Source organism: Seriola aureovittata, chromosome 18 (assembly GCF_021018895.1).
Source record: "Seriola aureovittata isolate HTS-2021-v1 ecotype China chromosome 18, ASM2101889v1, whole genome shotgun sequence".
Classification (NCBI taxonomy): Eukaryota; Metazoa; Chordata; class Actinopteri; order Carangiformes; family Carangidae; genus Seriola; species Seriola aureovittata.
The window spans coordinates 19,367,953-19,391,937 of NC_079381.1; the positions used below are offsets into that span (position 1 = coordinate 19,367,953).

Sequence of the window (23,985 nt, forward strand, 5' to 3'; positions counted from 1 at the left end):
CAGCTTGCATAAGGTTGCTAAGATAATTCAATACCATTTGTAGGTGGTCTATTTTAGCACTCATACCCAATTTCCCTTGACAAATAGCCAGGTTCTGCCAACAGATAGTAGCTCTTACATCTTCTTTGATTTATCCCTGCATGCCCTTCCTTTTAGTTTTGGAAAGTGCCTGGGGTGTCCCATCATCATTAATAAATGTTCCTGCTGAAACAGTTTTGGCACAGAAAAAAAAACTGCTGGTACTGATTACAGTGTCAGCCTGTGTGCCGCAGTTATAAAGGCACTGTCCTTGAAAGACAATTAAATAGGTTGGCTTCCATCTTTTGAAAGACTTATGATGTACATTTATATGCATGCCTATTTACTCAGAGTCTGATTTCCTACTAAATCATAAATAAAACGCCTGCAGCTGCATGTTGGGTTTGGATAAATAGTAGGGATGCTTTCTCATTTGCATAACTTGTGAATAATAATGTAATACTATATGGAAGAAAATATAAAAGCTTTTGTCGTACTAATACTACTATATTCGCTGCAACGGCTCTCAGAGTCTAGTTCACCAGCTGAGTGTTCACTTGCTGAGAGGCATTAAATGTGTGGACTCGTGGCCCCCCCGCTGTACAACAAAAGGATGCTGAAACGTGGAGACATGTCCTCTTATCCTACTCTGCTCTGTTCATTCTCAGTCCGTGTCCCTGGGGCGTCTGATCTGAGGCACCCGTCAGTTGACTGCATACTGGAGGAACTAAATATGCTCGAAATTATTATTTTTCTCACATCCTTTTGACATATTTCATATTCTAGATCTCCTTATATATTTTTTAGATCTTTCAATTTGTTATGAGCTGTATATATTTTATTCATTTTGTATTTTTTGATTGCTTTTCCTTTGAATTAGAAGTAATCATAGTAGCTCAGCACCGCTGCTTTACGCCATGGTCCTGGGCTCAAGCTCGTGCTGACTGCAGCCGGTTTATATACTATGCTATTGCAGGTGTTTCCTCCTGGTACCCACAACAAAGGATATGCGTGTTCAGCGTTATTATAATATTCGTATTAATGAGTTGTTCCACAGGCGATGGGTTGTGGCCGCCCACCACTTTTAAATAGCTGGGATGCAATGCAGAGGACAAATTATTCAAGAAACTTAGTTAAACTGCACTGTACCATTTTACTACCATTGTAGTTTGATTTTTCAGTACTTTTCATCGTCTCTGTCCACACCATGTCTCTATGTGCAAACCTAGACCCTGTGCAAACCCTGTCTATCCTGTCTGGCTCTCAGGGACACTCGTAAAAAAAAACGACTTCCTTCCTTGGCCACATTATAACTTACAGCCAATCATCTGTGAGCATATGACATTAACTTGGCAGCCACTGCCGATTTTATTTGTACCCAGTTTGGGATGTCTGTTTGTAATTAGCACACACAGGCCATATAATGTTTGTACTGTGTATAGTATAGTTCACAATAATACTACTCAACGGATAGATGAGACAAGAAGAGAAACGTTGAGTCTATTAAACGCTGACAGTGTGGATCTATAGATGGCAATGTCAGTCAGGTCAGTTAGTCAAACAATTAAGTACAGACTGAAACATCTCTATCTCGCTATCTGTTAGCTTGTAAAAATAATGGTATTTTCCTCAATATGACTATGTCTAAATATAACCTTGTGAGAAATAGCACACTGCCTTTATAATATAGTATATAATAACACAACTTGGCTCTATAAATAGTTTAGAAAAGACAGACACAAATCCTTATTTTTCACAACAGATTTTATTGTGGTTGTTTTTGAATGTTTGTTCTTAAGTAGTAGTTCCTCTTACTTCAGATTCGCCATATGGATAGAGGAAATATTGCACACAAACATCAGAAAGCACTAAGGAATACTCACTTGAAACTAATTGCTATAGGTTATATATGAGTTTGGGAAAAAGGGCAGAGAGGATGCATGATCACAAGACAAATATACCACACAGCTGCAGACAAACATTATTAAAGTCCTCCCAAGAGAAAGATGAGGAGAAAAAGGCAGAGATAACTAGACAGAGAGAGAGAGAATAGAGGAAGTGTAGAGAAAGAAGACAGAGAAAAGAGAAATGTCAGGTCAAGAGAAATGTCACTTCAGAATTTGTAGGTTTGCTGTTGCTTGACAGTATGGTCATGTTGTTGGTTTGAGGTTCCCCTGCAGGAGAAGTGGTGTATAGTGGTATCATGAACACCTGACATAATTTCAGAAACATCTGGTGAGTTTGGTGAGTTGATTTTATAACCCAAAGTAGCAAAGTCTGTAATCATCGTGCATCGATTTGTTAAATATTTCTTCAGAGGCTGGCCCGTCAAAGATAGTCTATGGCCTCTGTACTGTTAGTTTGGTATGTGTCATGTTTGTGTTTAAAGTGTCTAGTTTTTGTTTTACATACTTTCATCTAAAACACACGAGTCACTCTCACTCTCATCTCTGTGTGCTGCCCCTCTCAAGGCTTTGCCTCTCATGGAAGCTGCTTCCTTTTCATCCTGGCTAACGAGGAGAAACTCTTAATGTCACAAGAAGTTTTCATCCTCCCCTAAATGCTCACATCAACCTGAAAATCAGTTTTACAGTTAGACAGTGCCATAGGCGACTGCTTGAGTTACTGTAATATACAATGTCATGGCACAACTTGCAGAAATCATAAAATGCTCCTCACATGTATTTATTTAGCTGATATAGCCCTGTTGTTACTAATGCAAGTCTGAGCAAAATCCCCATGAAAAGAAGAAAAAAAAATCCTAATATATCATAACTCATGCACGTCTTTCAACCATTCCATCAGCCATGAAGCTATTTATAATTATAGTACAATGCTTTAGAAAAACAAGACATTTTAAGGTTTATGAAAATATCCTGCTTCACCAGCTTTACATTGGGAAAAGGCTAGCTCCCCCCATAGCTCAATGATTACATAAAAAACAGGTAATAGAAATAAGATCTAAGATTTCTCTTTCTGAAAGAACTTAAAATCTGTAAATAAAACAGAAATAAAAGGCAGGCCTCTAACAAGCAGTAACATTGTGGAAAATGATACGATTTTACAGATGTGACAAAGGCAAGGGGAGAGAGTTCTGAGGCAACTTTTTGTTGCACAGTGTAAAAGGCGATCTGACCAATCACGTTCAATAATTTAACATAATAAATTAATTTTCATACATCAGCAGCAACATAAACCAGACAAAAGAAGAAAAACACCCACTTTAAATCAAATAAAACCCAGCCAACTAAAAAACATATGAAACAGTTTCACAATGGTAGGGGCACTCTGTCTCGCCGGTGATGAATATGAAGTCAGACATCATATTAATGCTAATCAGTGTTGAGTATCCCTTCAAGTTCATTTATATTTACCATCATTCAACTATGTAACCATTTAACAGTCCTTTTATGGATTCCCTCCGGTGTGTAGAGTTTGCCTACTCTTCTGCTAGTTGCACCAGTTCTTATACATTCATTTTGACTCCCTAAGGCAATAACAGAAAACATATTGTTTATCCTTTGGTGTGGATAACAGCCATTGCTTAAGAATATACCATAGGCAGGGATGTTTCGTTCCACATCATTACTTGAGCTGTGCTAGAGTTGGTATAGTTGGACAATCATAGCTAGGCTGGTTTCTAATTTCCTCCTACTACAATTCATTTATGCCTAAAAATCAGATAACACCATAAGGATGTCAACGATGTATTTACTTTATAAAGAATACACTGTCCTTCTGTTAGTGTCAGTCCTCATTGCAGACATTCATTATTTAGGGTTTAGTATCATTATAGTATGTAAGTGTTTAAGTGTCTGCTTAGGTTTTATGCTACATGGATTTGTTTTCCTCTACAAATAATGATCCATCTCATTATCAGTCACTAGGCCTCCAGATTCACAGATCTCTTGCAGAACTGGCCTACATCTCTATCTTACAAGCCGGGAAGGACTCGTCCTGCATGACGACAGTGCTGCTGCTGGCTAGGACCATGATGTTCAGCTCCTGCTGCTTGTCGTGGGTCTCCTGGTACCACTCCCGCATCACATCAGTGTCATGGGTTGGAATCAGAGTGACCTGACATTAAAGAGGAGGGAGGTTTTCTGAACTCAAGCACTCAACCAAAAATGATCTTTCTGCTTCTTTTTCCCTTATACATCACGATCAGGTTACGTGGCATATAATGTTAAATCACATCACATTAAATGGCAGTGGCATCTTGAATATAAATAAATGAACATGACCTTTTTAGCTGTGAAGATTTGACTGATAAATGACCTTACGTGTTTGATGTTTGCATGCAGGGCTTGGTAGTTGGCCTATTACTTGCAGGGTTTTAACAGAAATTGAAGCACTGAAAGTTATTTATGAAGGTCTGTTAGATTGATAATAGTAACATAATTTGAGGCTGGTATGAGGTATGTAGATATAACTAATTAATCTATTGAATATAACCTTTATACATCCAAACCCTTTTGGCCACATGCAAATTAAGATATTAATTTATAATATAATTAAAGCATTAACAAAAAGGACTAAAAATCTCAAAATGAAGCTTAAAATTGTCACTTCACTTTCTTCATGTTAAGCAAAACAAATAACCCTGGTGGCCAAAGATCCAAATGCATATGGAGCTCTGTGTACATTTACAGTGTCACATTATTTCATGTTGTATAGCTGCAATATTAATGCTCGAAACATACCTGCATATTGTTTCCCCACTGGGCCTTTCCTTCCAGCAGAGCATCAAGGACAACCCTACTGGGCTCCTGAGCTGTCTGATCATTGCCACTGACCACATAGTAAGAGGAGCGCACCCGCTTAAAGAACTCAGCATCCACATTCTTGGCACTGCAGTGATTGGGGATGTAAACCAAATCCATGTACATGGGAGGACAGTTGGGCACAGATGCCCCACCTGATGCCTTTCCACTGCCAGTACCTGAAAGAGGCAAAAATATACATTTTTTTCAGAGAAGTTCACAAAAATATATAGAGTAATAAAATGATATATATGTGATGACAATGAGTACATTGTACTTACCTGATGTGGCACTTTTCACACCTCTGGACGCTGTTGTATTTGTTGCATTTTTGGCATCTTTCCCCTCTCCAACACTCTTCTTTGGAGAGGCAGTCTTTGTGTCCTTGACTTTTGATAGACCTGTCTTCCTGGCTGGTGATGATGACTTTTTGGAGAGTTTTTTCTTCTTGGCCTTTTCTCCTCCATCTGTGTTAGCATTGTGGAGGTTTTCCTCAGCCTTGAGGGCCTCTGGGTCCACCATGCAGACATCGTGGTGGCCTGAGGGTGGAGCAGAGTCCCTGAAAGCCACTGGAGGAGGATCTGGATGCCTGTAGGTCAGGGTTCTGTCAGTGGGCAAGGTCTCAGAGTCGTCCTCAGAGTCAATGTTAGCATCTGCTGTAATGGAGGGGCACTCCTCTGTTCCTGGTGGAACATCTGAATCTGTCTGCGAGGGGGCAGACTCACTGATGGATGTGGGTGGGGTCTCCTCACATTGCTTGGTGGGAAGCTTACCTCCTGGAGGTGGGGGTCCTCCTCCTGACTTGGCCAGAGGTTTCTCTTCACCCAAGGCATTCTCTTCATTAATGAAGTACTCTAGAGGGTTAGGGTTGATGAAAGATGGCGAAAGTTCTGTCTTGGGGTGACGGTACTCACATGAAGTGACTAAGCAGAGGTCAACATCTGTCTTAGATGGAGCAGAGGGGCTCCTCTTTGTTGATTCTGGGTCCCTTGAGCCACAGGCAGAATTGCAATTATACAGATCAGAGGAGAGAGGTAGATATGATGGGGAGGGAATTTTGGGGCTCACAGGGGATTTTGCCTCTAATGTAGAATCCACACATTTAAAGGGATTAGTCTCCTTTGGTGGGGAAGGTTTCTCCTCTTTTGTGAAGGCAAAAGAAGATGATGGGGAAGCAGCTTTGGGAGGTGAGGGTGACTTGTCGTATTTCTGCTGTGTGTCAAATTTATTAGAAATGCTCTCTGCAGATGGCGAAATTGGGCTGGTGCTGTCTTTACCCGGGGGACTTCCTAGCACTGGGGATGGCTCACTGGAATGTGGAGAGTGGGTGAGAGAGGATGCCTTAGGGGTGACTGGAGACTTTTCTGACTGCTCAGCCACATGTGGAATGTCTGTCATTTGGCATGGGGTTGTAACAGAGGGTGTGGACTGGGATGTATCTGATGGGGTTGCAGAAGTGGCACGGGCTGAATCAGTCTCTTCAAAAAGCAAAGGCTTCTCCACTGTGGATCCAGGCTCTCCAGATGGTCTTACATCTGTTCCATCTGAGGGGCTGTAGTCAACCTCAGTTGGGCCATTCTCCGTAGCACGTGAGCTGCCTCCCACAGATGGGTGCTCTGGAGACTGCTTACTAAAGTCCAGGGCTAAGGAGTGGTCAGGGGACTCCTGGCCAAACTCTATTGACATGGTAGAGTGCTCTGGGGATTTTGTGTCCTGCATCTGTATTCTGCTTTTTGACTTTGGTGAGATGTCTGGGGAGATAGACATGGGCCTGGGGCTATCTTCCTTGGATGGAGATCCCTCGGCCTCATGGAAGGTGGTCGGGGTCTGAACCACAGAGACAGACAGCGAGTCATCCACTTCAGTTGAGTGAGGAGAGCCTACCTCAGCATGTAGGGAAGGAGAGTCAGTGGTTGGCTCTGGCAAAGAGCTGGTGGCCAAGGAGGCAGTGGATGCTGAAGCTAAATGTGAAAATGTGTCTTCTGCTACCACTTCCTCCAGAGGGGTTCCTGACTTGTCTGATGTGGTACCCTCTGAAATGGACATTTTACTCTCTTCTTTGAAAGCTGTGAAAGGATTGGTGTCTGATTCAAGTTTGGTCATTGGCGCTGACGACAAGACTGACTGGCTGTATTCTCCAGATTTCTTCTGATCTATATCAAAGGGGGACTTGGGGACTGTTGGCGAATCAGCTTCAGCTGGAGGTGGGCTTTTTGGAGGAGACATTACCCTGTCTACAGGGGAACTCCTTTCTTGTTCTGGCTCATCAGGCTCCGGGGTAACTCTGTTGGAGGAATCCTCTTTATCACTTGTGACCTCCACAATTAGTGGACCCTGTTCTTTGTCTTCTGATGCAGGTGGTAGACTTGCTGCTTTTTCATCTACTGGTGACTGATAGTAAGGTGTGTGACCAGAGGACTGAGGGGAGTTAGCTCCTTCCAGTGTCTTGTCATCTGGGCTGATGGAAGAATCCGCTCTTTCTCTGGTGGACCCTGCCAGTGTAGTGGACAGTTCTATTGGAGCTGCAAAAATTGATGGAGAATCAAACATATCCTTGCGATCCACTGAGGGAGAACGAATAAGAGGTGACGTCGTGGAGGTTAAACTGAGTCTAGCTGAGTCTGCACTGTACTTCTCAGAAGACTCTTGAGCTGTGTCAAACCCTTCAGCTTTCCCTGAAGGTGGAAAGTCCTTACAGAATTTATCTTCTTCTAGTGATGAAGGTGGAGATATGGTGGAAGCGGAGTGGGTGTAGTCCTGGCCTTCTGTGGCTTCACTCTGCGAATGATCCGATACTGGCATATCCTGAAGTGGAGAAAGCTTCTTCCTATCATACTCCCCAGCTGCTGATGTCTCAAACCTGTCGCCATCTTGTGGAGGAGATTCAGTCTCATCATTGGTGATTTCGTCACTCATAATGTCCCTTGGAGTCAACATCTCATCCATGGGAGTAGGCACACTGGAGATCTCCATCGTCGACTGAGTGTAGCCAGAGGTGACAGTGTAATCTTCAGGGGCTTCATCTCGGTTCTCATCGTCAGAGGCTGTGGAGGTCTCAAAGCCAACAGGGAGCATTTCGTCATGGATAGATGCAGCTGGAGAAACAGGTGAGGACACTTTGGGTGAGGCTGACACAAACAGACTCTGTTTCTCTGTTTGCCTTTCACTTCTGAGCTGATCTTCTACATTTTTATTGGTTACATTGTCTACGACTTCAACACTGTCCTCTGGTTTGATTTCATCATGTCTGTCTAGGTGTTCATCTTCACTTGGAGTAAGCTTGTCTTTATCTGATTCCATTCTCTGTGGTTCATAAACTTCCTCCGTCTCTCCCTTCTCTTCATAATCTCCTCCCTCTGATGCCTCCTCCATTACAGTACCCTCATCTTCAAACTTCTCAATTACACTTCCATTGAGTTTTCCCTTAAGAACTTGTTCATCAGGGGTCATTCCACTGTCTCCTTCAGCCTCTGTTGTGGTTATACCCTCGTCCACTGACTCTAATGCCTCAGGTGACTCTTTGGTCTGCATTATTTCCTCACTGTGGATCATCACAGCCTCTTCCTGATTTTGTTGCACCGTCGCATCATCCTCCACCAGCTCTTCAGCTTTGAGCTCCTCAAAGTCTTTGGTGAGATCCTCTGGTGAAGACATCAGAGCTCTTTCTGCTTCTGGATCATCTACAACAGCAGCAGCAACACTAGCTGCAAGTTTGCCACTATCCACCTTTGTTTCTTTCTTTGTAACCTTTGGCTTACCTTTCTCTTTTAACTTTGATGGTGTTCCTGCATCTTTCTTTGAGGCATCGTCTTTTTTCAGGGGCTTTGGTTTTGGTGCTAGACTCCTTTCTTCAGTGGCCTTTTTTATGTCTTTAGAGGGCTTTTTGACATCTCTCTTTAGCTCTTTCTTATCTTCCTTCTTCTCCTTCATGGGTGAGTCTCTTCTGATGTCCCTTTTTATAACTTTCTTTGGCTCCTCTTTCTTTACTTTTTCATCTTTTTTACTTTCTTGTTTGTGTATGTCATCTTTCTTTGTTACCTCTTTCTTAATCTCCCTTTTCTTTTCCATAGACATTTTGGTCTCCCTCTTCATAATCCTTTCCTTTTCAGCTTTGGGCTTTATTTCAGACTTCTTTTTCTCTGGAGTTTCAGTTTGCTCTGACTTTGCTTTCGACTCTTTCTCAGGTGCCTTTGCCTTTTTCAGCAGGACCTTTTCTTTTTTCTCTGTCTTTTGTGTTTTTTCATGAGTAGATTCTGCATCTGTCTTTGCCTTTTCTGGAGCTTCCTCCTTTGATTCCTTCCTTATGCTCTTGCTTGGTGATGGCTTTGGGGTAGACTTTAGACTCTCTCTGCTGTCTGTTCTGTGTTTCATCTTAGCTTGCTTTAGTGTTGGTGTTGATGGCATATTAGAAGACAGTGCTTTTTGAGTGACAACTGGCAGCTTCAAGAAGTCCAAGTGCTTTAGTTTTTCTAAACCTTCAAAGATATGATGCTGGGTTGCATTTCCTGGAAAGAGAACGCGCACAACCTTATCAGAGGGATTTGCAGGATGCCACACAATGAGCGAAGAGATAGAAGTCAGGTAAGATACAGGGAACTCAGATTCTTTTCCATTTGGCAGCAGAATGGATGTGGTGTCTTTTTCACTACCTGTCCACTGCTTCATAAAGTGCTGCATCTCTTTGCTGTTCTTTGATGGATTGAGCACATACATCTCAAGCTTCCCGACGCCCATTTTCTGAAAAAGTATGATCGGTTCTATTGTGTTTCCCACGGGCCTTTGCAAAGGCTCCATCCTCAGATTTAGCTTGGTGAGGAACTGCTGAGTGAATGCTGCCTCCTCAACATTCTTTCGCACTCTGTAATTAGGTTCAGGGTTATCCAGGTTTTCAGGAAGATTCACAAACACAACGCCAATATCTGGAGAAATCATGTTCTTCACCCAGTCACTGTTAGCCGTCGAACCCTGTGACTGTTCCTCCTCAAGCTCTGCGATCTTCCTCTGCAGCATGCTATTGATGCCTGGCAGGTTGTCGTCACCGATGTGGGTCAGGAGGATGGAGTCAACCCGGTCCAGATGCCTCACCAGCTTCCAGAAGCATGACCTCCTGTCCGAGCCGCCGTTAATGAGCATGTTGAAGCCATTCACGGCAAAAAGAGCAGAGTCACCGCGACCACCAGGGAAAATATAACAGCACGGTTTGGAGAGTTTGAGGAATCCACCAGAGGTTGGTGGCTCTAACATGTCAAAAGGAGATGGGATCTCTACTGATTCAGATAAATACTCTGTGAACTCTGAGAGGCCCTCCATTTCAGGGAGTATGAGAGTTGAGTTTAGTTTCATGTTAATGAAGTCCTGCAGGTTGTGTTTGTCCAGGTTGGAGTTTTTCCAGTCGCCTTGTTCAGGGCAGAAGAGTGTAAGGTTGGCTTTATTTGCTGGGTGAATGGTGCTGAGCAATTCACCAATCTAGGCATGAGAAAAATTTAATGACTTTTAATTTTTAACATACTGGAATCAGTCAAATGAAATAAATAATGCTCTGCAATCACAGCTTCAGTATGTGTATATACTTATTAGTCTATTATGTTATACTACAATGGTTGCTTTTTGGGAGAATCACTACCATGCATTTTTGAATTTATTCAAATTGCTATAAAAAGGTACACACCAAAATATAGAATATTTTCATCTATGATGTGAGACAGCTAAATTGCAAAATCTCAAGGCTTTTTTTATTTTTTAATGACAAGAAAATGTGCATCTTAACTTTGGAAAGACTAATATTACAACGTTATAGGTCATTCATGTACTTACAAAATATTCCTCGTATTTGCTCACCTCTTGGTCGGTGAATATGTCTATGAAATTGAAGAACGAGAAGGATCCAGACTGAAGAATCAGCTCCCCAGTGTTTTCAGAGCATTGCCCTGAGAGAACCAGCAGCTTGTGCCTGGCAGTGTCTGAGATCATCAAACGAACCTGGAAATTTAAAGAGGAAAACAATATTGTTTTCTATGATAGCGTTAAAAGCAGATGGATGAAAAGTGAAAGAAATGATGATCCTTGGAAAAAAAAAGAAACTAGTCATTTATTTACTGCAAGAGAAGAGAAGGAATACTATGCAATAATAATATTACTGGCTATAGAGACAGGCAATACAAAGCATTACTGCAGCAATCAGTTTAATGATTTAGTGTATTTGAAATATAACCAGTTTCATGTTACCCAAATCTATTAGGTAATTGGCTGACGTGTTCTCTTGCTGTCCACTCTACTAAGTTTCCTGTCATCCCTCTATCTTTCTGCCTCTCTGTCTCTCCATTGGTCTTTTTTTTTTCTACTTCAGCAACATCAGCTGTTCTGGGCGGCTGGCCAGGTCAATCCTGCTGTGCTGTGAGATATTATTAATGCACAGTTTGACTGCAGACATGGCCAGGGGGTGGAGGCAACACTGAAAAGGAGCGGTGACACTGGAGAAAATCTTGTGTCATCCGTGCTCCTGACCCCCCTATTTCTGTCATCCCATCAAAATGTTCAAAAGCTTTACTGCAATAACAAAGGGTAAGATTCTGGCTGAGAAGGAGACATTAGTCTTTTCCCTTGAGGTTCTGATTGCTCCTATTTTTAAATTCCAACCAACAGCAACAAACTGCAGTGCATATTACCAGAGTGGATAATTGGCCACAAATGGTGGACAGTCAAGGCTGAATAATAGTCCTTTTCAAGCTGTAATTGTTTTATAAATACAATTTGTGAATCCATTTAATAGGAGAATAGAAGATGAAATACCAAGTTACACAAAGAATGAAGAAGAGGTTATAACAAAATGATAGATTGTCAATTATAGCTCATTTTACCTCAGTACTGACTGCTTCATCTGAAGGGTTGATAAGTACCACTGTCTCCAGGACATTACTTTTATGGTGAAGAATTCTCTGCCCTGCGGAAAAAAATAGAAAATAGTTACAAATTATAAAAAAAAAAAGAAAAAAGATTGTACTCACATAATTCTGTCATAACAAGGCAAAGTGTTGTATTTCATGTCTGTATCTTATATTGTTGATATGGTATTTCTCTCAAGAAATTAAAGGTGCTTCTTAGAGTTAAAAGGATTAGTTGATTAATCAATTAGTTTATCAGCAGAAAATTAATCAACAACTATTTCAAGAATTTTTAAATATTTATGTTATTTTTCTCACAAAAATGCCAAAAGTACCTCAATTACAATTACTTAGTATAAGGATTTGCTGCTTTACTTTATTTTATGGGACAGCGAATTGAATATTTTAATGTTTTGGACAAAAAGACATTTAAGTTATCATCATCATCTTGGGGATCAGGGAAGTGTGAGGGGCAGTAATCAGTACTTTGTGAGATTTTATAGACTAAACACTCTAAAATAATCGACAGTTATACACGTAGTCCATATTAACTAGAGAAAATTTGTCAAAATGTGCTTGTAAACATAAAACCACAACAGGTCTCTCTCTGCAAACATAATGCATAGAGATGTATAAGATTTGAGTCTTTTCTGGTCAGTTAGGACAAACTGTTGTCCTTTATTTTGTATTGAAGTTCAACCACAAAAAGCACAGAGAAAATCAAAAATCATTATGCTGACTTTCAACAATTGTAAGCCTCCACTATAATGAAATTAACTCTGATTACACAAAGTCCTTTAAATAAATCTCTACTCCTCTGGCCCCTATGAGGGGCAGGACTCGACAAATTTATGAACTAATTTATCAAACACGGACGATCTGGCAGTTCCAATATGGCTGTGTAAATGTTAATGGTCTCTGTAGAGTAAAGCTCTTTATCACTAAGATGGATGAAATCTCTAGAGATTTCCCCTTATACCCTGATTCCCGCTGCACTGCAGTAAAAGCTGTTCAGGATTAAATTGCTCCTCCATCTTCCTTTGTTCTAAAACGTCGTCTAGCAACTCCACGGCACCGGATTTGGGGTAATACGATTTTTTGTAGTGTAATCAAACAACAGCAATATGTTTCCTTTGTGAGCTCATTGTAAATTTATTAAAGAACACATCCCAGAAATCACAACTTTGCTGTACATTATTATAACTTGCTGTAGTGAATGTGTTAGCTGTTGCTTGTTTATGCATCCAGCAGATATGGTGCAGCATCTACATGCAGCTGAGTCTTGTTTCTGGCCACCTGACAAATGTAAGACCAATATTCGCTGTCTTTATGGTTCTGTTTTGGTCTCTACCAACTCCTGAGGGAAATATGTGGCTCTTTAGCTGCAAAACACTCTCTTCACCTAGTCGCTAACTGTGTCAGTCTACTGTTTGGTTCAGAGCAGATAGCGTACAGTTTATCAGGTTCATCAGAGCTTTTGTGCAAGAACAGCTGCCTGCTGATGAGAGCGGTGACAGTGAACCAAAACAATAAAGTTGTGATCTGTGCAACCAGACCAATTCTAACCAATTATGTTACAAATAGTAAAAAATGTCTGACCAACAGTTCAAAGCCTAAAAATATCCAATTTACTGTAAGAAAAACAGAACATTTTTCACAAGCTGGAAGGTGGGGGGTTTTTCACAGTTTTGCTTAAAACTGAAATTATTTCAAAATTATTTTTTACAATTGTTGCAGATTCATTTTCAGATGATAAACTAATTAATCATTCGTTACCCCCTCTACTTGACTTCTCTGACTGAGTTGCCGCGAGATGACAAACAATACAGACCCAATATTTTTTCAGTTTCTGTATAATGTGGACTAAACGTGGTTTACTCTGTTGCTGAGTAACATTTTCCTTCATAACACAGAGGTGATACACAGAAAGCGAACAGTGAAGTGTGACAGGCTTATAATCAATCATTCCTGGCTTTGGACGATTGATTATGATAATGGCTTTGATCCCACAGTGTGTGTTTTTCTGTGTGTATTATCCTCTTGCCCAGCTGACCAGCCACACACAGGGTATCCCTGGCATCATTATTCACCCTAACACATCAGGCTTCACTCACTCAGCCCCAGGAGAAGAAACAAAGATGGATTGTGATCTTTGTTTTTTCTCCTTGTTATCTCATTTCTTTTTAAATACACAATCAATGAATTGTTCAGAAGACAACTGACAAAAGGCAGCTTTTATTTTGTTAATGTGGATCAATTTCCTCTGGTAAGAAGCAAAAGCAATGCTGACAATAAGACAAACGAGAATATGTTCCCGGTGATGTTGAGAGGGCAGTGAGGTGTTGGAATATAAGCTTCAAATTCAGAAACACACTATTGAAGGCAGAGTGTGCCTCGTCCCTAGAGACATGATACTGCAGCAGTTTTCTGGCTGCTGGGCCGACTCCTCCATACATATTTCATATAGCGGATTCTCATCATGGAGCACATATCCATTAACACTGCTACTCCCTCCCAAAGGGCTGTCACTCCATATGGAAAACTCTTTCATTCACTGTTAATAGTGAAGTTCCTTCCATACGATACACGATTATTAGTCTCTAATAATCTGGGGAATTCAGTGAAGGTAGAAATAATGACTCTGGGTTTAGTTATTTCCCAGGCACTTACCAACCCTATTGCAGTTTCCATTTGCAATCCATTTGTTTTATGGAGTCAGTTGTCTGGAGGGAAAATATTCCTAGTGTGACTTTAATTTTGAGCTTTCATATAAATTCAATATCTTTTGTTTGTTTTTCTCAGTTTTTTATTACTCTGAAGTTTAATTGACATAATTTAACAAGATATCACAAACATACACGTGAATGTGACTGGATTAAAATATTAAAGAACCGCTTGTAGTTGTAACAGGCACCTGAGGTAATGAAGTGGTGGCTGACATTTTTTAGCTCACACCGACAAATCAAGTTATTGCCTAAAGTATACGTTCGCGAAATTTTATGTTTTTATTTCTATGTTTAAAAGCAGTTTAGCCTGAGTCTACTTGTTTTCCTATTAAATAAATACACATAAGCTAAAAAAAAACTAAAGGCTAATAATGATATACTTTCATTTGTTTCCAGAGCAAACTGAAAATCTGACATGTTCCAGAGGACGAATCCTTATGACTTTGGCAATCCCCTGGCTTTTGGTTTACTGCATCTATTGAATGGACTGCTATGAAACTGTTAAGACATTCATGATCCCCAGAGGATGAAGCCCTTTTCATCCTTCATCCTCTGACCTTGCCACCAGCAGGTGAAGGTTTTGCCTAACCTTGAGAAATACCTTGACATCTACCTGATGGATTGCCAAAAAGGTTTGTACAGGCATTCATTATTCAACGACGATCAATTCTAATGTTTTCGGCAACACCCCGACCTTTCCTCTTTAGTCCATGACTTCGAGTGAAATATCTCAACACCCTTTGAATGGATTGCCATGAAATTTGGTACAGAAATTCATGTTCCCCTCAGGAGCAACTTTTCCTCTATAGAGCTATTCGGTTCAAAATTTCAGCTAGCCCAATACTTTTTTTCCCAAATACCTGCAGAACTAATGACATTCCCATAGGCCTCAGCTGTAAATTATTTGTGCTAATTAGGAAATCTTCGCATGCTAACACATTGGTGAACATGGCAAATATATATCTGCTAAACATCAGTATGTAAACAATATAATTGTTAGCACAATGCCAAAAAGCCACTAGCGTGGTTGTAGACTCTTGGTCTTATTCTAGACTGAAATGACAGTGTCATGATTGTTGAGCATTTTGATTTAAAGAAAAAAATACTGTAAAATCTAATTAAGGTGAACTTTCTTTGCATTGATGGTTGAAAGAGTCCAGAAGTGTTCTACCTGATAAAGTCATAAGACTGAATTATCAGCCCTTGAATTGATTTTTGATACATTTTCAATAGGTCTTCACAACAGCCTGCTCCCTTTGCATGTGCCCTTTATTAGTTGTAGTGTTTTAGCAGAAATTTGTGTCGGTCTAACACCAGCATCGTCAAAATCCCAGTTGACTCTGGGAGAAAACCAGCCTCACTGAGCTTTGTTCTCAAGAGGCAGCAGTCTTAAACTGATGACCAGAACTCCTGTGAGAACATGTGACTGAGGAAACAGTTTTCAGTGGTCTGTGAAATGAGACAAGAATCAATCATGAACGTCTATTGTTCTTCCTGCTTGTGGCACTGTACACAAGCCATATTTGTAACTGCTAATGTAATAGAAAAGGATCTTGTTTTTCTTTGTGTCTTTCGGCGGGTAACGCCCTGCTTACTGGCCTTTTATGTGATGAAACTGAAAATACAGCCCGGTCCTTACACATTAAGGTCTGGTGAAGCACAAAGAAGCCACCATCACCACCACCATCACCCTGACAAATTGCTGTGTGTCTAAGCTAACTTGTCAAAAAAGATGACAGATTGTGCACTGGAGCTTGTTTGACCCTGACAATTACCTTGATCGATATAAAAATCCTTAATGCCCAGTGCAGCTCTGTCTCAGTGGGATGCGAGGTAATGTGACATGCATCACTGAGCATTCTCCTTCTGGCTGAATAGAAAGTGCAAGACTGGTATAGGCTGTCTGCCACAGACTGAACCACACAGGGGAACATCAATGTGGTTGGCACCGCGCCAAAAATAGATCAGTGGAACAACTAAATGCAGCACCTCCTTCCTTTTGCACGAAAGAAAATCCCTTACACATAAGGATTATAATTTTATCTCCTCAGGTGGATCCCCTTGTGTGTGTCAGCACCTTTCTCCTTCCTGTCATTTCCTTTTCCACCACAACAGAATAATTGACCCCGGTGACTTTCAGCAGCAAAGATGGGGGCCCCCTGAGCACAGTTTTCAATGTCAGTCGCTCACGTGTCCCCACACAACTGGATTAAAAAGCGAACTAGCATACGTAACATGTCTGGGCATGGAGCTAATGGAGCACTGGCACTGCTATTAGGTCTGCTGACTCACAGAACAGTCAATCACCTGTGTCGTAGTATTGATGCCGATCAATAACATTTGGCTTTAAACTCCTTTTGAATGACAACACGATGGGCAATAATCACTACAGGATAATGTCTTCCTACAGTCTGTTTCTTTCTCAATTCCTTCAGCTATGAATACGAGGAGGAAATGCAGCTTGATTGATGCGTGACTGATCAATCAAGCTGCTGATTTACAGTCATCGACATCATTTATTTGTGAAACATGTTGAGAATCAGGATGATCTTTATCTCTGACAAATGTATTCACAAAAGACAACACAATTCTTAATTACTATTGATCTTAAGCTGCAGTGTTGTCTTCAACAATCTCATAAGTGAGAGCCTTGAATGGTTTTGTGGTTCAGAAACCACCTTTTAACTCTCCAGTTGCCTCTTAGGCTTCAGTGCTGTCAGCGCTGAATGTAAAGTGCTGGGAAATCTATGTGTAAGCAGACAGTGTGTCGCTGATGGACATATGATACCTATGTCCATCAGGGACACACTGGGGGTCTCCTGTCTGGCCCCTTTTTTTGCTCCCTTCTCCTCCTCCTCCTCCTCACTGTGGGATCCAGGCTTCCTCTGTACTATCATAGTGTGATGGATGGGAAGTCATCTATCAAGCAGACAGATAATTGCATTCGTCCACCTCCACCGCAGTACCACCCGCTGGTTTGTGTTTTCCTGTAAGCACTGAGCCCTAACCTCATCATACAAATATAATTCTATTGAGCTAAAATTGAAATTATACCTCACATGAAGTCAGCAGATCAGCTAATCCACCACCTTTATCCTGGAAAACACTGTTATTGTTTGACTGACATTTTGTGTGAACAGTTTCACATTTTGGGAAATATGCTTTTTCTTAGTTAGATGAGAAGATTGATACCAGCAGCTTGTTAGCTTAGCATAAAAGCTGAAAACAGAGGGACACAGCTAGCCTGGATCAAGCGTTAACAAAATCTACTTACCTCTCCACTGGGAGCAGTGAATTCCTGAAATTTCTGACAGGACTTTTATTATTACTTATTATTATTATTCCAGCCTATAACAACAACATATGATTTGTACACATTTGTACAAGTTCTATTTCTGTATTCTGTCTGTATTAAACACAAATGTTACTTAGCTTTAGAGGTGCTGGCAGGTGGTAGGTATTTTACCTTTGGACAGAACCGGGCTAGCCGTTTCTCCCTGTTCCCGGTGTTTACACTTTGCTAAGCTAAACTAAGCTAAAATAAGATAAGCTAACTGTCTGCTGGCTGTAGCGTCGTATTTAAGGTTCATAAATGAGGGCCGTATCAGTCTTCTTATCTAACCCTTGGCAAAAAAGTAAATAATTGTTAATTTTGTGTTTCACACTGTGATATACAGATAATTCAGCATTTTTTATGTATAGTACAGAACCAATCCTGACTCAGTGCAAGGTAACTGTCCTTTGTGAACATCAAAGGCCGACACTGTCAAAGAAAATATTCTAGTTTTGCAGGAAGACTTCCATAAAGCCGTTCAAGTATTAAAAGTTCAAAAGACAATGAAAATCCTTCCCTTGAGAGGGAGACTCGGAAAAAGCCTGAGGCATGACTATAAGAGAAAATATGAGAGTTTTATTGTTATTCAGCATCGACTCTTAGTCTTCATTATTTCTGCATTTCTTTCTCTCCTCTATGTTGCAGTTTTTTTTTTACACTCATCCATCTACGCCCTATTTTTTCCTCATAACCTACTGTATGCTTTCCTCTGTCCTACCCAATCATCGTTGCTCCCTCCCTTGTTTGCTTTTCCCTCATCCTTTCTTTTCCCCTCACCCTCCCTGATCCCCTCACCCTCTCTGATCCCCTCACGCTCTCTGTTCCCCTCCCTCCTTTATTTTCACGGACAGACACTTGCCACTGGGGATTCTACTCTGCTAATTACTCCCAAATCAACTGCGCATCTCGTAGTGGGTTGCAAGGCAACAGCACACAGGAGGAAGAACGGGAGAGAATAATGGAGGATGGGAAATTGGCACAAACAAGGTGGGATGAAAGGGATTGGGGATTTGGAGTCCCTTTGAATGCTATCACAGATAAATCACAATGTTTTAACTCCCTCTAAAGAGTATTTCATGTCTGTAAGGCCAATTATGAGATTTTGATACAGGGATATTATTGGATTAAAATGAATTAGCTGATTTACTCTGCAGCACCAAATGTCAGCCGCATCAATCTATTGTGAAGTATGAAGCCCTGCTGGTCATATCCAATATGGAGCAGAGCCAAGCAGAAGCTTTCACCGCTGCTGACTGTCAAGGCCATACTGCCCACTGACAGACCACATGTCCTGACACCCTGGATCTGTTCCCCCTTTATGGAGCCACTCCCTCACCTTGCAAACGATACAGGAATAAAAGCAGGAGCAACAAAATGCTGAGAGGGTGTATCGAGGGGTAAGTAATAAAACCCCTCTGCTTAGTAGACTGCAGGGAAGTTATAGCTGACGGTGAAATGACAGTGTGTACGCTGCTGAGAAGTGCAGCGCTGGAATGTAACTAAGTACATTTACTTGAGTAAAGTACAATTACCGTTTGCTGCTACTTTATACTTCTACTCCACGACATTTTCCTGACACTGGTTACTTTGCTTACTTTGCTAATTATTTTTCATATAAAACATACACAGCTTTTAAAATGACAATCAATCACTACTCCCTCTTATCAAGTTACTTTAAAAGGGGCTATTTGTCACTTTTCTCTGGCGACAAACGTGGTTTCTTGCCGGGAGCAGGTGGTGGTGATTGTTGCTCGACAGGAGCTTGTGCCATTATTGCATTTACAAGAAAAGAGGCTATAATACGCCAGAAAGTGACGAGATGGGCTGGGGCTAGCTGGTTAGCGTACTTTCGGTGGTTATTAATACTGTACTTAAGTAAGATTTTGGATGCATGACTAGTATTTTTACACTGCTGCAGTTTTAATTTACTTACAGTAAGTAAATGATCTGCATACCTCTTCCATCACTGGGAGAGAGTGTTTCTCAGGTTCTGTTTCGGATGCAACTGAAGCTATTAGAAACTTATTTAGGCAATGTGTTTTATTTCCAGTTTACCTCTGACGTCTGCAGAGAAACGAGCTGAGTGTCTGGAGACAAACAGCTTGAGTTCCTGGTCCAGGTTGCAGTCAATAAGGTTGGTGTCCCATGAGCGGATCCCTGCAAGGTAAACAAACACACAAAAATCAACAAGAAAATTTTTTCAAAAAAGGAAGAAAAAGGAAGGAAGACACCAGTGAAGAAAAACATGTTAGCTCTGCTGTCTGGAAATGAATCAATACACACAGTAGACATTGCACAGAGAACCTGGCAACAGGTCTAACAAATGTGAAAAGTCTCATCCTCACCCACACATCAATTTCACTGATCCTTTACCTCCATATAGACTTGTTACTGGTTTGGCATGCGAAAAAAATCTATAATAGGAAATATCTATAGTGCTTTTTGTGTTTTGCCATGGGCTAGACGCACTGGTAGCCTCCACTGAGCTGAGTCATGGTGGCATCACCCTCTCTCCCTGATTACACAGACTGGAGGCCTAATGAAGGCTTCTGCGAAGTTAGGTGATGACATCAAGTGGGAACAGAGAGAAAACAACTCTAAACAGAGAATTAAGTGTTGTTCTCTGAGGTAAACTGCACATGAAAGGTGGTTTTATTTCACACAACTCAACAGGGTATTGCTATAGTTAACATGAAACAAAGGGTGTGGCACTAATGATTAACAGTGGTGACAATGATAAAATGTTGTTTTTCTTTGTCCAATCAATAAGCCACTGAAGGAACGACAATTGTGTCACGTGCATAATAACACATCATAATACAAAACAGATTTGATGAACAAAAATAGAAAATCAAAACAAAATTTGTATACAATATAGAACACGCTTTCATTCCCAACTTTCAAGCCATGAACAGAACAGAACAGCCACTAAATGGACCTTGTGGTGAGACTAGAATAAACTTTGAACCTCAGCATTAGACTCAGTTATAGGGCCCAAACAATAACCACAATGTTAATGAAATAAGAAAATAAAGTGGACTGTGGCTCTAACAGGTTGCCTCTGACTCTAGATAGTGGACGATTCTCAAATGAAGTGATACACAAAAATAAACAATATGTCTGTCGTCTACAGAAGCATTTTTAACCTTTAACAAAGTGTCACACATTATCCAAGCTTGTTTTTATGAGTGAAGCAAATTTAAGCTTTATTCCTTCTGCCTACATTTAAAAACACTCATTTGATTTTACACCCACACTGTAACTGCGCCATATTCTCATCACCCCTATTTTCTCTCTCTCACACACACACACATACACACACGCGCGCACAAACACACACACACACACACACACACAAACAGAGCATCCAAGCCAGGGAGGCAGGCCACTACAGCAGCTGTAGCATTTCTAAAAACGCCCTGCTCACTTTGAAAATCGGTCCTTGTGGCTTTCCGTAGGGACCGCAGTGCGGACCGAGCCACGCCCACCAGCCGGTGTAGGATGAGAGAGCTGGATGCAGGATGATGATGATGATGATGGAGACGTGTTCCCACGGGATGGACGGGGGCTGTATCTGTTATTGTTCCGTAATCATGATCATTACAATCTCAAACACCGAGCGCGTATTTGTTCCGCCTTGTCATTGGTGACTAAATTTCTCCCACGACAACACAAGCAGTGAGAAACCTATAACCTTATTGTCTCTTCGTGGCCGTGAATGAATGCGTGGGACCCTCCGCTCTCCTGAAACAAAAGCCTGACGCACCTGAATAAAGCCTGGCAGAGGTGCTGCGGGAGAAAAACGCAGCTGCACTGGAGCCAAAGAAATGCGATATGATGCATTGTTGACGCATAGTCCGAAATCAATGCTGAATCATTGTTGTCAGCTTTATTAGAGGACCTGGAACACGTGTGTGTGTGTGTGTGTGTGTGTGTGTGTGTGTGTGTGTGTGTGTGTGTGTGGACGACAACAATTTGGCCTAGTTGTATTAAAACTACAGAAAAAAAACATTCATAATTAGCTTCACTGCTCCTAAAGGAAATGGGTGGGTGACAGGGAAGGCACCTGTGGGTGAAAAGATGTGTGACTATTTGGCGACAGCTGACGGTCATGTTACTGGGAGGGGCTGTTCAACAGTCCTATAATGAACAACATCTCTTCTAATTATGATAGTTAGCCAATGAAAAAGGTTCAAAAATTGTTAATTGCTCATTAATATGCGTAAATCTGCGTAATCGTAATCATGCGCAAAGTTGAGCAGACAAACAGGTGCATCAACAGCCTGCATTGGCTTGTAAAGCTATGCAATGAACTTCTAAGATATACATCTGGTCAAGTTGTTACGAAGATGTTAAGTTCAGTTCTCGGTGGCCTACACTCACACCCCAACCCCCCCCCCCCCCTCCTAAAGCTCCATCTTACCTTTCTCTATGTCCGCAATGGCACACTTCAGGTGATCCTCCGTAATGATCTCCCCGATCACCACCAGCAGGTAAAATTTGCTGTCGTTGAAGTGCTGCGCGGGGCTGGAGGATGTCGGAGATGCCCCGGTGTTGCTTTGGCCGCCTAAAGTCTCCATTTCCGCAGATTCTACGAGGGTGGCCATCCTCTCCTCTCGGTCTCTCTCTGTCTCTCTCCCTGTGTACAGCAGGCAGGATCCAACAGCAGCCTCCTCCCTTTATTCGTTGCAGAGCTCCGGAGTGGTCTCCAGACATACAAGTGGAGCCTCGATAGGAGTGGCCCTAGCTTTTTATATCAGCAGACATTGTGTCATATTCAGTAACCGGGGAGAGAAGAGGGCGCCGGGGTGTTTTTTTTTTTTTCGCAAACTCACTCCGCAGCTGATGTCATCCGCAACGAATCAAACGCCTCCGGAAGTCACTGAGATTTGATGCTTTGTACTGTAGCTACATATTCATCAGTTACTTGTTACAAATACAAATGAGTCGTTGTGCTATAGTCAGACAGCAACAGCTTTTATGTGAAGATACTGCTCATTCACAACTAATTGCTGCTGTACAAGCTGTTTTTAAAAACTACTTCACCCACTTCAAAAATCTTGTCTTGATTTAAAAAGCTTAGTTCTTGATTCTGTGTTAAAGATGTTAAGCGGGCTGTAGCTGAGTGGGACATGTTCATGGAAAGCTTCGTAATTGGATTTTAATGCAGGTTACTCAGTTTCTTGTTTTCATCTCAAAGACTGAAACAGAAACTCAAGGCTTGGGGCTCTGAACAGGATTTAAGGAGTAAAGCAGATGAGAGACAGTTAATTTAGTTTAAGCATGACTTTTATGGATTAATTTTGCATGTGAAACCAGTGAATAGTAACTTATTTTTTGTATTTACATTCACATATACTTCAACCAAGGGTGTAGGTTTGGTCTCACCCTTTCAAAACAAAGAGGACTTTTTAATGCTGTCAACAAAATGGTTTATTAAAATATAAGATCTGAATTTACATTCAGCAATGTATTTATATATAAATAAAACTATGCAGTATCTAATCAAAGACTGAAACTTTAGGAGATTATCATGTTATAATAACTTACAAATTAACATCAATATAGGTGGACTTTGGTTACGTTAAATGTAAGTTACAGAATTTAGCCTACAATTAATTCATAATAGTGTATATTTAATCACACTACCATTTTAAAACCTCACCTAAAACCCTAAAGATGCATCTGTTTCCTCATCAGCCTCCTCTACCTCTCTGGTCTGCTGCTGTTCCCATATACAAAATAATTCCTCAAAAATGATCATACAGTTGAACAACTGTCTAAAACAATTTTAATAAAATTAAAATTATAAACTTCATGAAGGATGCCTTACTGCTGTACATTTAAACTCACACTAGTTCAGCTCCAGCTCTCACAGCTCTATGCTCCTTTTGGCGATTTTCACTAATTCAGTAGTTGTTTACATCCTATTCACATGCTAGTTATTTTTAGCTTAGCAGTTAGCCATAGCTTCTCTCTCTCTCTCTTGCTCGGTGTGTCTTGGATCAACGGATGAACTAGTTAATCAGAGTGTGGTGTTGTTGTAACTTCAGTAAAGAGGATTGTGAAGTTTATTACATCTTCACTGATGTCTGCTTTCTTACCTTCGACAAACTGCTCTGCTCATTCACCGCAGCTGCTCTAGTCTACGGTCGTCTGTGTACACAACAGCCTTCAGCGTGATAGGCTATAACTCGTGACGTGTAACCAATCAGATGGTGCAGTGGGCGGGGCATTGCTCCAGATCACAGAGTGGAAACAGC

At 41.1% G+C, this 23,985-nt stretch overlaps 1 protein-coding gene across 1 annotated transcript; it reads right to left on the reverse strand.

Moving 5' to 3' along the window:
• Positions 1 to 1,764: 1,764 nt before the first annotated feature.
• map1b (microtubule-associated protein 1B) lies at positions 1,765 to 22,558 on the reverse strand. Its single transcript, XM_056403778.1, has 7 exons — positions 22,146 to 22,558; positions 19,778 to 19,879; positions 11,639 to 11,721; positions 10,620 to 10,760; positions 5,063 to 10,247; positions 4,722 to 4,960; positions 1,765 to 4,095 (listed from the first exon to the last, which is right to left on the reverse strand). The coding sequence occupies exons 1-7, from the start codon at positions 22,327 to 22,329 to the stop codon at positions 3,940 to 3,942; spliced, it is 6,090 nt and encodes a 2,029-aa protein (XP_056259753.1). The 5' UTR covers positions 22,330 to 22,558; the 3' UTR covers positions 1,765 to 3,939.
• Positions 22,559 to 23,985: the final 1,427 nt, after the last annotated feature.